General features: G+C 39.2%; 1 protein-coding gene across 1 annotated transcript in view; it reads right to left on the reverse strand.

The window, feature by feature from the left end:
- LOC111871667 (disintegrin and metalloproteinase domain-containing protein 22) overlaps positions 1-13,852 on the reverse strand; it is a 499,258-nt gene that overhangs the window by 112,362 nt on the left and 373,044 nt on the right. The window contains exons 6-8 of the mRNA XM_033754341.1: positions 7,420-7,758; positions 5,176-5,250; positions 1,435-1,607 (exon numbers count right to left, since the gene is read on the reverse strand). Of these exons, the coding sequence (XP_033610232.1) occupies positions 1,435-1,607; positions 5,176-5,250; positions 7,420-7,758 (587 nt within the window). The remainder of the gene's footprint in view (positions 1-1,434; positions 1,608-5,175; positions 5,251-7,419; positions 7,759-13,852) is intronic.

Genomic DNA, 13,852 nt, shown 5'->3' on the forward strand with positions numbered 1-13,852 from the left:
TTCTAGCCCTGAATAAGTTTGCCAGTATTCAGAAGTCCTTCGCCAGTAAGTGTAGTGGGACATAGCAGAACATTGTGGCTAAAAAATCACTACTCAAGTTAAATTATTTTTTTCTTATAAGCTCTTTTTGATAACACTAATGAAGTTCGTTATTGAACCAAAATTAAATTTTTTCTTATACCTTATAGTATAGAAAATGATGACAGATTTCACTGAAATCTGTTAAGTAGATTTAGGGATAAACACAGAGGCAGACAGACAAATATGACCTCTTAATTATGTGTCAAGTTTATATATTGTTTAAAAACGCAGTGCACAGAAATTAAAAATCTATAATTTAATGGCATAATAAGTCACATCTTTTAATCAGTTAACAATAAGGATATACAGTTCCAGCTGGCAGTGTGAGGATTAAAGTCCTGGGATTATTATAACATGCTTTGCTGTAACACACAAGGAACGTAGAGTCTTAGCATCAGAATTTTACTATGGTCTCGGCATGTTTGAAAGGCATATATTTTCAGGATTGACAAATATTAACTCATTTTTCAGATAAGATATAATGAATGATTCAAGCGTTAATTTGAAAAACACAAAGACTGTTATAATTTTTTACTGACCATCCACATCTCTTCAATCAGCATGGGTAAGTAAACAGAAATTTTGACCCTTATACAAAATTATGATATTGGCTATGCCCTCCATCAACCATTTGTATCCTGACCCTACCAGACTAGTGAATATAAATGCCATTTCTTAGTGCAGTAACCCTATCTCGCCCATTTCTGTGCAGATTTTCTTAATTACTTCACGGTAACTACAAACATGTTTTCATATTATCCTCGTTTTTATTTTTGGAGAAATTAGGTTTGCCGTCTCTTCAAATTACATTCTTTGAACTGGTGTGAACAATCCAAATTTTCAAAGAACATATACCATCAATGTATTTAGCACTGACTTGAAGAAAAAATAAACACAACAGAAATGAGGATATTAGGGACTAGCCCAGTGGACATTTTTTTTAATGCTAGTGGTGTGGGACTAAGTCCCTTGTACTGCGGCCACTTCTGGCCTATTATACCAGCCCCAGATGATAGGTGAGGGTGACTGTGGAGCAATTGGTGGAATGAAGATTGGCAGGGGAAACTGAAGTACTCGGAAAAAACCTGCCCCAGGGCCAATTTGTCCACCACAGATCCCACTTGACCAGACCTGTGATCGAACCTGGGCCACCATGGTGGGAAGCCAGCGACTAACTGTTTGAGCTATGGCGCAGCCTAGTGGATATGTTACATAAACATAAATATATTTGGGGTTGGTCCTGAAGGTGCTGAGCCTTGCTGCCTTATGTAATATTTCCGTATTCTTGTACATTAGGCATGGACACAGCACAACTTATTCTTGGAATCCTTCAACAAAAAATTAATCACTTACGTGAGCAGTTGTGTTGTATCTTTATCCACCTTGAATAGCTTTCTGGAGGTGTAATCGTTGAAGTTGAGCAAAGCGCGACTGATGTCCTCACTTTTGTCAATGGGGGCCTGGTTTGTACCTTGCCATGTTTCGATGTACACCACTGATACTCGTGTATTAAGCGTTCGGAAGTACTGCAAGATTATGGCATCACATAAAGGCAATGTTAGAAGAATCAAGAGTATCCAATTTCATTTAAAAGGAAGATTTACCAAATAAAAATAGAAGACAATGCTCTAAAAACATCAAACAGGAATTTCTGAAATCAATGACAAATAACACAATTCAGCCATCATCATGAAAATGTCAACAAATTTAACCATTGTATGGCCTCTTCCAGGTTTGTTTTCTGAAATATCTTAAATGTATGTGTGTGTTTTCTTGTTCTGTGTAATCTGCATTTCATCATTCACTGAGGAAGCATGCCTCTCTGCAAAGCTGTCAATGTAGCAAATTAATTTCTTTCTGCAGATACAAATTTTTGTCAGTGCTGATTCTGTCTATAGTTCAGGCAGAATGCTGTGGTTCCTTTCATACGTTTTTTACATTTTTTCAATCTGGAATGAGCACCATCTCAACATCTCTTAATTTTGAATTTGTCATCTTAAAGATTATTATTATTGCATTTCTCTGAACTTACAACGGTTACTATATGTTATTATTAAGCCTGCAATGTTTAGAAATGTTTACATTTTTTATTGAACTCAGAATAAGCCAGGAAGTGTACATATCTATAACATAACATTCAGATATTTCATCTTGATATTTTGCCCACTTAACTTTTACCTTCTTAATTTAGTTTGTGCATCTTATGCTTATAAAACTTTTATACGCTTTTATTTATAGCGTCTTCTGAATTTAAATATTGGTAAAAAGCTGTCAGCAAGAGGAATCGTAAATATTGGGCCAGTGGCTGTAAGTTTAACTTGTGAGATTATGGCATCATCTTATATATACTCAGAAACTGCTGCAAAATTAATGAATGAAATAGCCATGACTTCGCTTCCATGGCAACCCCAGTTTGCTTTCAGCAACGAAGTAACAAAAAATATGCTTAAAACCAAAGATATTTCACACTGAATTGTGAAATAATAAAAAAAAAAGTACGATGTTCCACTTTGGAGCAAATGTTGGACAGCTGGGAAGGTTATGCTTATCGTGTTTTGGGATTTTCATGGAGTACTATAAGCCCATTTTCAGAAGAGTGGTGAAAATGTGCATTCTGCATCATACTGTGAAGTTCTGTTGAAGCTTCGGGATGCAACTCGCAGAAAACATCCAGGTCAACTGGCAAGACGGTACTGCTTCATCATGACAAAGCCAGACTCCATTTTACAGCTGCTTATGTGTCGTGATTGAAGTCTTACGGACAGTATTTCAATTTTCTTGTTCTAGAAACTGGACTTCCCATTATATTTGTTGGTGGGACGAATTTCCATGAAGTAGTATCTCAAGCATACAATATTTTATTGCTTCAAATCTAAGTACCTCGAGAGCCACGAAATTAAGAGCTTTGTTATTAACGATTCCACCAAACGCTTCCTGGGGGCACGCGGTAGTGTAGTTGCTTGAGGCACTAAGCTACAAGCCGGAAGGTCGCGGGATCGAATCCCGATGAGGTCATTGGATTTTTTTTTCAATTTACCTAATCCTTCCAGCAGCACTATGACCCCGGGGTCGACTCAGCCTCTAATATAAATGAGCATCAGGAATATTCTTTGGGGTAAAGGGAGGCAGGCGCGTAGGGCTGACAACCTTACCGCCATCTATGAGCCGATTGTCTAGAAAATGTGGAAACCTCAACATCTCACAACCCTATGGGCCTCCAAGGCCTGTTACAGGGATACCTATATTTTTTACCTTTACCAAACACTGCCTCTGTCGAGCGAACATTATCTGTTCTGAAAACGGTGCATACTTAACCAGACGCAAGCACAGGAGAGCCTCACTAGGTAGCTCATTAGCATTAATGACAACTGAAAGAATATTCTTCAAGACGCAGAAAACAGTTCGAACTTCTGTGACTCCGTGATATTTTCACTAAAAAAAAAAAAGAATTGTCGTATGGAAGACAATGTGAAATAAAATGAGGCGGGAAGCTTAAACTTAATTTAAGTAATTTTAGCTCAAATCTGTATACTTCTGCGATGTATGCACTCAATGACCAGAATTTTCAAGACCTACCTCTGTCTTGATATTTGGCTAATACTTTTTGAAGAAGTCACGTTCCGCCAATGCTCACAAGCACTGAGCAATCGGAAGGTTCTTCTAACCCATACAAAGGAATTTGTCAGAATAATGAATGTATTACTTGAATAATTTGCGAAAAACTGTTGAATTGAAATTAACATTACAACTCACAGCATCACTGTACAGAAAAATCAAGTATAAATTACAGTTTCTCGACATTATAGAAGGTGACACACAGCAAACTGACATGATGATATTGTGACATGACGACTGAGAGCCGGAATAGGAGAGCCAGAGTAGACGTTCATTGCTATGCAACGACTCAATAAACAGGGTCCTGCGTAAATGAACACGTACGCAACAATAGAAGCACTATGTTTACATGCAACGGCAAGGTAAATACGCCTCTGTAACAACAGAGGAATTGTTGGGAAGCGGTGTTTTCTGTTGGGTCCGCCCAGAGGCTATGTAACGAGAATAACTGAGGTGGCCTCTTAAGTTCGTAATATTGGACAAGGCAAAGTCCGACATAGAAAGTATAAGAGGCTTAAACTTGGCGGCGGTCAAGCATACGACTGTTCAAATGACTAGACTGCCATTGTAGCGGAAGCTACTAGAAATAGGGCATAATCTGCTGTACTGAGCCTGGAGTGAAAGAGGCCCTGTATATATTTAACACATTTATTATCATGTTTAACATGTAAAATGTAAATTTCCTTTACATTATAACAAATGACTTACTACTATAGACAATGACTCCGACAAAAGACAGAGCCGTCCTATCGTCAGAGAGGGCGCCCCACAATAACAAGACCAAAACTGTCAAACAGTAATAAATATATCTGGTCATGAGCCTCAGATTGGGCTCGACACCAAGATTGACTGACTGACTGGCTGTCAGTCGCAATGTGACTTTGACCTTGAGCCTCTTGAGTCGGCAGTCGAAGATAATTAAGAAGAGATGGTAACGAAATAGTTGGCAGTTGCAGCAGCGAATTGGATTGAGAGGTTAGGAGCTGACAGTTGGCAGATGATGGAGAAATCGAGAGAGTTCAGTTGAGAGTTGAAAATCCGGAAGTGAAGTCTTTATGTGTGCTGCAGTACAGCGATATTTGGAGTGTGCAATTACAGTGAGACTGGCATATTTTCTGCTTTAAAATCCGTTACCTAGAAACGACTAACGGAGAGTGTAACAGACTGAAGACATTGTAGTGTGTAACTGTGAGCTGAAAATTGTGTAGAGCAGCGATAGCGCTGTATTACTTCTAGTTACGAGTTGAGTGTATAAGATGTCAATTAATCCAATCCATACCCCGTCTAATAGTCGCTCCTACACGTGAAAATAGAGTAATATGTCTGTAGTAACTAATTAGCAGGAACATATCACATTTTCTAAATATCAATGTTATGTATTACATAGAATTTTTATTAATATATAATTAACAAAAATTTACAATATACAGTATTTTATAATTTTTTTATATAATAAATATTATGTGAAATTGTACATACCAAATCTGCAATATTAGCAACTTGGATGGCATCGTGAACAACATCCGACCTTGAACTACCATTTCTCTTCTCAAACTGAAAAAAAAAATCACAGCATCCTATGTATGTGTTCAGTGAACCGTGCTATATTTCGAAGAAAGATTTCACTGGCTACAATATAAGACGTGTGTTCTCTGTATTAAATAAATCCAAATACAGGCCTTATTAATAAACAGCAGTGCTTTTTATATATAAAAACAGGTTCGCCAGTACTATCGTACTTGCTTACAGCCTCAAGGTTGAAACGCATAGCGCATAGACAGATGTGTGATTTTTGACAATTTTGCCGAAACACACCAAGTGTTTGCTGGTATGTGCACGGGCTGAAAAAGCGTCAGTAATTATAAAGATAAAGTTAGTTCATAAATAATTGATGGGAGATGTCAATTCCAAAGCACGTGATAAATTTTGTCAACAAATTTTTATTATAGTAATTGAATTGGAACATGCTTTAGAACTGACATGGGTGTAATGAGTGGACCAAATTTTTTCAAGCCAAAGGTAGTTAAAAAATCGAAACGTGTATTCCAGTAAATTGAAACAGATGAAAGCTGATCCGATATAAGTAAATGCACAATTCAAATGAAGTAACACTGGTTACATTTTAAAGTTTGCATTTTTGTTAATACTGACTCGGTTACCCGCCTTACAATCCTAATATGAATTTTACACACTTTTTTTTTATTGCAAGTGGGGTGGGACTAAGTCCCTTGTACTGCGGCCACTTCTGGCCTATTGTACCAGCCCCAGATGATAGGTGAGGGTGATTGTGGAGCAATTGGTGGAATGAAGATTGGCAGGGGAAACCGAAATACTCGGGGAAAACCTGCCCCAGCGCCACCACAAATACCACTTGCTCGAACCCGGGCCGCCGCGGTGGGAAGCCAGCGACTAACCGCTTGAGCTATGGCACGGACACTTCACACACTTAGCCTACTTCCGTCTTTAATACAACTTTGTTTACAATTATTCATTAACTTAAAATTAAACTGCTACATATTTAGGCCATACTTGTTCATTCTCAGGTAGCGGTTCTTTTGTCGAAATTGCTACAATGCATTAGTTCTGAAGTTAAATATTCCAAGTGTGATGTTCAAAAGCAAATGTATTTAATGAGCGAATGACGAAAATGGAATAACACTGGAATACTTTAACTTAAGAATTAATGCAATGTATCGTAGTGGATTTTTCCAGTTTACCTAATCCTTCCAGCCGCACTATGGCCCTGGGTTCGACTCAGCCTCTAACAGAAATGAGTATCAGGAATATTCTTGGACACAACGGCCGCCGGCGCGTAAGGTCGATTGTCTAGAAAATGTGGGAGCCTCAGCATCTCACAACCTTATGGGCCTCCACGGCCTGTTACAGGGATACCTTTATTTTCTTTTTTATCAGTTTCAACAAGTGAACAGTTGCCTGTGGATGGCCAAGAATGGCAGAAACTTGTAGAAGTTTAATTTTAAATTTAATATTATTTTAAGTTAAGGAGTAATTGTAAATAAAGTTTCATTAAAGGCAGAAGTAAGTGTGTAACGTGATACATCAATGCAACTGGATGCTGAAATACAATACTACTAACAGCAAAACGAATTGTTACATCTTTAAATAACTGTGGCCAGTTGTTTGTGTTGCAGCTGGTGACCATAAAAAATTAAATTCTGCGACACTCTGTTGATGTTAAGTAAGTTAAAACCGTATTTAATTGCATGATGGAAGCGTAATAATATAGGAAATTCATAGTTATATGGTCACCACAGTCGAAAATGTTGTAGTGCAGAAATACTTCTGTCTAAAGTGTTTTATTCAAGTGTTAGGATACACTAAAAAATCGTAATTAATAAAACTGAAGAATTTGTTTCGAATCTATCCAAAGAAATAATGCTTTGATGAGAATAGAGATAATAAGAGAGAGAAAAAAAAAGGGTCTCATTTTCGCTTTCGTGAAAATTAGTGATGGAAAGAAAACTAACCTGGTCTAAACTGAGTGACAGTGCCACGAAGTGGATATCAGGGATTCAGTTTAAAACAACTTTAAGTGAATCACATGCGTGTATGTGAATTAAAAGCATGTAACGAAGAAGAAGCGTCTTAACTTAATCAAGATATACGTGCATGCCACAGCAAAATAAAGTTTTTCATTTCGGCCAAAGTGGGTTTGCGTACCCCAGCCTGTATGCATAGGAATCAGAACATTTCGATACTTACCATGGCCTTGTCGATGACTATTGCTGTTTCAATATACTTGATCGCTTCCCTGACATCTCGCCGGTACCGAGCGTACTCTTCTCTGTTCCGCAGGTTTCTGCTTCCCTCTTTGACGTCCCTACGGATTCTAGCACCTTTTCTAAGGGTCCACCGGAATCTGGGCCCTATGCCGATACTCCGTCGATACCTGGCACCTGACGGCGTCCCTGATCCTTCTGTTATTCCAGATATATGCTTCTGGCGTCTGTAGTTGGGCATTCTCCATTCAAAATTTCCAGAATTGGCACAGCCTTTATTCGTCTTGGGACGAGCCTCGAAGATCACGTGAGGATGTTTCTGCTAAAGAAGAGCCGAGAGGCAAAACCGTGCAGTTATCTGTGTTGTGAATTATAATTCAAACAACTTACTTACTTACTTACTTACTTACTCATGGAGCTGAGCCCTTCTGGAAGAGCCGCCAATTCTGCAGCTACTCAAGAATTTCCCAGCATTTATGGAACCCGAAGGTTCATTGCCGTGTTCACAAGAGCCCTCCACTGGTCCCTATCCTGAGCCAGATCTATCCAATCCATACCATGCCATTCTATCTCTCTAAGATCCATTCTAATATTGTCCACCCACCTGCGCCTTGGTCTTCCCTGTGGTCTATTTCCTTCTGGCTTTCCAACCAATATCCCATACGCATTCCTCGTCTCTCCCATTCGTGCTACATGACCTGCCCACCTCATCCTCCTTGACTTGATAATTCTAATTATGCTTGGAGAAGCGTACAAGATATGAAGCTCCTTATTATGCAGTTTTCTCTAACCTCCTGTCACTTCGTCTCTCTTCGGTCCAAATATTCCTCTCAACACCCTCAATCTATGTTTCTCCCTTAATGTCAGAGACCAAGTTTCACACCCATACAGAACCACAGTAAAAATTAGAATATACAAAACATAACTCAAACAACAAAGAAACTAATGATTTTAATTGATTACTCAGGGCCTTGTAAGAACTCAATTATTTTAATGCACTAAATGGGGCAGAATTCTTTTTGAGGAGCTGAGAATCGTTCAGCTACTTAATATATTCACAGCATCTGTGAAGCACAAAATTCCATTTCCTTTTCCACAAAAGCCCGTGAATGAGGTGTTTAATACGTCAGCTTAATGTAGCCCACTACTTCATAACTAAATAAAATGAAGTTAGTTTCTTCTGACATTCCTTTAAACCGTAGGTTCATGTGATCGCCACCTTATCTCTGTATCGCCCTTTCATTTCTTGTTATCATTTTAACGATTTCTATGAAATGTGATATTAATATTATGCCATGGAGGCCACTTGAAGCAAGCTCTTTTTATTACATTCTCTTTATCAGTGACTTCAATATAACGGACACACGAACTTATTTCGCTGGAATGACAGCACCACTAAATTTTGGATTCTGAAATTATTTGTGACAACGGAACCATAAAAATTTGGAACATTTTTTAATACTTTCTCTGCAGAGAGCTATAAATAAAACATACAATTAGTATTCCTGCAAATTGCGCATGTACATAAAATACACTATGAAATAAAAATCAACAATTTCAATCACGGTGATGGTGCGAAAATTTGAGGTTATATCTGACAAATTTAATGTTGAAAGTGTAACCGGTTGTTACCTCTTTACGCCCTATATTTGGATATTTCTGCATTGTGTTAATAAAAGCAAAGTTATCCTTGTGCTTAGCTAATTAAGCCCTACGCCATGAAGACGTATGGGAGAGTGGATGTATAGCTCCACGTATTCTTAATCTTGGTACTAGTTGGAGGTGAGTGATCAACTTCACGCCCTGGCAGCTTTGCCCCCGAGGAAAGGGCCCCCGGTACACACTGTATATGAAGCTGAATGGGCCCCAGAGCCGGTCTGGACGAAGCAGACAAGAGAAAATTCTTGACCCTACCGAGACTCGAACTCTGACCCCCTCAGTCGTCCAGCCCGTAGCAAGTCGCTATACCGACTGCGCCATTCCAATTCCCCTTATAAGAGTACAAGTGATACAAGTGTAACAATAACAGCCTCCAAAGAATAATTATGTATCTAAGTGTAGGTCTACAGTGTAAATAAGTTAACTGCTTGTTAACTATATGTAATCCAGTGACTTTTTTGTATAACTGTCTCATCGAAGAGAGACTCGTGGAGTCATGGGTAGGAATTCTCATTCTTGCCTACTAAACATCAGTCCCTTTGCAATTCCACACAACTCCTGATACACTCATTCGTGATTTCTCAAACATGTGACGCCCAAAAAAGTTTGAGAAGAAGGCAGCAACAAAAGAATCCGTACTTAAGTAATGTAAGTTATTCACCAAAATGATATAATAACAGTTCAATTTTATTTATATCGTAAAACGCTTGACAGGAGCAATAAAGTTGAATACAGGCAAACATGGCAACAAACTACACATATGATTAAACTGGAGAAGTAAAAAAAAAAACTCCGTAGTTTTAGTCCGCAAGCGAACTATTCCGGCCGAGCGACCGCAGCTTGTCGGCGAAGTTAGTGCCAACTCTTAGCGGGTAGAGGGTGTCGCATGGTCAGCGCAACGAATCCCCACTGCTGTCAATTTCGGTTTGCTAGACCGAAACCGCTATAACTCCTCAGTTATCCTCACGAGGCTGAACGGACCCCGCTCCAGACCCACTACTTCTCAGAAAATCTGGTAGCGCCGGGAATCGAAACCGGATCTCTGGATCTGTAGCCAGGAACTCTGACCACTTAATAAATATGGTCTGGGAATCTCAGGTCGGAGTGTATCAAGATTACAGTCATCTGGGAGTGACGTCTTGTATGTTGGAAATTTTGTTATTACATCATAATTTAGAATAATTTTATGGAAGTACGTAGTACAGCGTACATGAGATAGTGGCTGTCAGTCCATCACGGGTGCACTGTAGAGTGCTGTAACAGGGCTGGCACCTTGCACAAACGAGATTTTACTGTCTCTAATCAAGAAGACCACCAGTAACATTCAGTTACTTTCTGCTTTCCCTTCCCTGAGCGCGAAATTTTCTTCCATACAGACGCACTGAAATAACAAGTAAAGTAACGACGCAGTAACCCCGTCCCCTTCGCAGTATCCCCCTCTCAACCACCACAGTTTTAAAACTTGGTTTCCTGCTCTGGTATGGCTTTAAGCTGAAATAAAGCCCTAACATTTAGAAGCGAGTAGGACAAAAAAATATAAACTTTTGTAATTGCAGAAGTGTTAAAGGGATTACCAAGGTAAGCTGCTTATACCTGACACTTTCGTGTCGTATTTGGGAAGTTTAGTTCAAACCCCAAATGATTATGTTACTGTATATATTGTCGTCTTCCTTAGATGTTTAGTGAGAAGAAAATATATAAAAAAAAATTGTACTTCTGTCATTTAGAAGATCGAGTAAGAACGGAAGCGTAATATTAAGACAGATCTTAGGAAATAGATTTTGAGCGTAGAAAACTAATGGAACTATCTCAGAATCATGTCTAATGGTAGACGATACACTTTGCGTGAGTCCACTTTTTACTGCGGCCACTACTGGCGTATTCTACCAGTCCTTGACGACAGATGATGGTGATTGTGGAGCAATTGGTGAATGAAGATTGGCACGGGAAACCGAAGTACTCGGAGAAACTCTTCCCCAGTGCCACTTTGTTCATTAAAAATCCTAAATCACCAGACCCAGGCTCGAACCCGGGCCGCCAAAGTGGGAAACCATTGACTAGCCGTCTGAGCTACGTTGCGGCCTATCCTGTTACTGAAGTAATTTAATCAATTTTCGCTCGAACTAAAATATGCCAGACCATGTTCTTGTGTGATGACCAGCTCCCTTTAAGTCCTTTGCTTCTTGCGCTTAGTGTACTAACGTCATTAAACATTTGTATGAGTTCCATAAAAATGGTATAACTTCCAAGCGCTCGTCAACATAATAGAGATGAATGGTAATGTAAGTCACTACTTATATGTGTGTGACTGTGCTCGAGAAATAGCTACCATGGAAATTCACCTTTTTACAAGAAATTATTGTGGCAAACGCTTCGACTCTTTCCGGCTGCAGAATTACTGCTGATTATCAGATATATTATGTAAGGCAGTCAAATGTTTGTGGCTTGCGGTTCGTACGAAAACAGTCCGTGTAAGTCACAACTACCCCCTTTCATTGTCCCATGTTAGTATACACATCGTGGTAATAATGATTAAATGATAATTAAAAAAAATAACTGGAGATTATATGTAACTACCATTTGGTGATATCGTATAATCACTGATTACTGTACATAGTAACCGGCATATTGAGTTATACCCGAAAAAAATTAATTGAAATACGTTTATGAGATCAGCAACATTCTGAGAAAGTCTTCTTAAAATGGTTAATGTGGTCTATCAACTTTGCTCTCATTGGTAATTTACTGGTTTTCGGCAGGTGTTTACATTCTAGTCGCTGTACCCAATGCGGGCCCACATTCATCCAGTTCTTCAGCTCAGACAGTTAGTTAGTTAGTTATTGAAGAGGGTGGGTTACCCCATGCACCGCGACCAGTTTGATCTATTGTGCTTCCCTCTATGATATTCTACCAGTCTCTATACCCCACCGATATTGGTGCGTACCATCAGTCCGACCGAGCCAGCGAGTTCTCTACTGGCTTGGCGGTATCTATAATGCTTCCCCCATCTATCAGAGGCGTTAGAGACTACTGTTGGGCTGGAAAAGTCCTTGAATTTGGCTCAGTGACCTCCTTTGGAGATATGAGGTTCTTTTACGTGCCGTAAAGCTACGACACGGGACACACGGCTTAAAGTCCCTACCAGAGGACTTTTTCCCTGAATTTTTCCGCCCTTAAAAATTTGACGATCTCCGCCGGGTTTGAACCCGCGTACCGCGAGTCATGAGGTGGGAACGTTACCGCTAGACTACGGAGGCCGCTTTCAGCTCAGGTAAGTCTATAATACATTCATATACTCAACTGTAAACAATGGCAAATCACAGATATACTGAAGGAGATCTTCATTTTAATCGCCTTGTTTCACCACAGTAAGAGTTGCATCAAACTTCGGGTGTCGTTAATATGTGATGTATGCGGACTTGATGCATTTCATTTCGAAAATGACAGATCAGACGAAAGCAATGGGTACAGCTCTTGCTATGTACGTATTTCGAAGCTGTGCTGTGCATATACAGCGGAGCGGATGAGCCTATGGTACTGCTCTGAAAGTAGACTTAGATGTGAAAAGATTGAAGGATCCACCGCATATTTTGATCTTGATATTACAGTAATTTCTGATTTAACTCATAAATATTATAATTGATAGGGATGTATGAATTTAAAGAGGTATATTACGATGCAGAAATAAGAATATTGTCAGCTACTATTTCGATAAAATTGTCACTTTTATATGTGGAAGAACAAAACTGTAGAGGCGAAAGAAATACATTTACTAGTTTACATATCAGTGAGACATGTTTCATTATCTAAACACAGAACTGAAGAAAAAGAAAAAATGTATGAACTAGTGTAAAAAGAGGAAAGCAATAATGTAAGAAAAAGAAGAACAAACGGGGAAAATAGCATGTAAAGAAATTAGATAAAGAGATAGATGAAAGCAAAGACAATATAAGTAAGCTGGAAATAGGAACAACGAAGGAAGCAAGAAATTTAACAAGGCAGGAAAAGGAAATAGAGAAAGACTGGATGGAAGACTGAATGAATGCACGAGTGAGGAATCAAAAAACAGACAATTGAAGGGAAGTAATAAACAAAGGTGTGAACAGGAGATGTAAAATAATGTAGATAATGAAAAAGAATTAAATGAACATAAGAAAGAACTGAAAAATAAATAAATGAGATAAGAATGGAAGGGGGAGAAAAGAAAACAGGAATAAATGAAGAGATACATAAACCGACGGTGGGAAGACGGCATGACGTGAATTTCCCCATAACGCTGCGGGTTGCATATGTGACAGGCGTCCCGAAATGAGGTACATAAAACGCTTCCATTTTAACAGACTGTCACCACGACAGCAAGGGACTTACTGCGGATAACTAAACCCCTCGGCCAAAATGTGGTGTGCTAAGAGGCGGAGATTCACAGGGACACTGTGGCACCGCTGTCGCCAGAACAGCTTCTCATCCCCCCACCCCCCCTCCAAACGGCTTGTTTCACTGCACAAGCTTTAGCTTCAGGCCTTGCTTCTAAAATGCTACATGATCTGGACACCCCTTGGAGCGCCTGACTCCTAACATTACTTGAGATCGACACAACTGCCTTAAGTACGAGTCGGTAATCATGATCGTTACTGTGAGGTTCTAAAATTAAATGCCGGAAGCAAATATTGAGATTTCTCATTTTCTTCTGAATCTGTAATGAAATTGAAGCATTTTAGGAGCAATGCCAAGAACTTCATACCGAGTAGATCAAGACG

Source organism: Cryptotermes secundus, unplaced genomic scaffold (genome assembly GCF_002891405.2).
Source record: "Cryptotermes secundus unplaced genomic scaffold, Csec_1.0 scaffold233, whole genome shotgun sequence".
NCBI lineage: Eukaryota > Metazoa > Arthropoda > Insecta > Blattodea > Kalotermitidae > Cryptotermes > Cryptotermes secundus.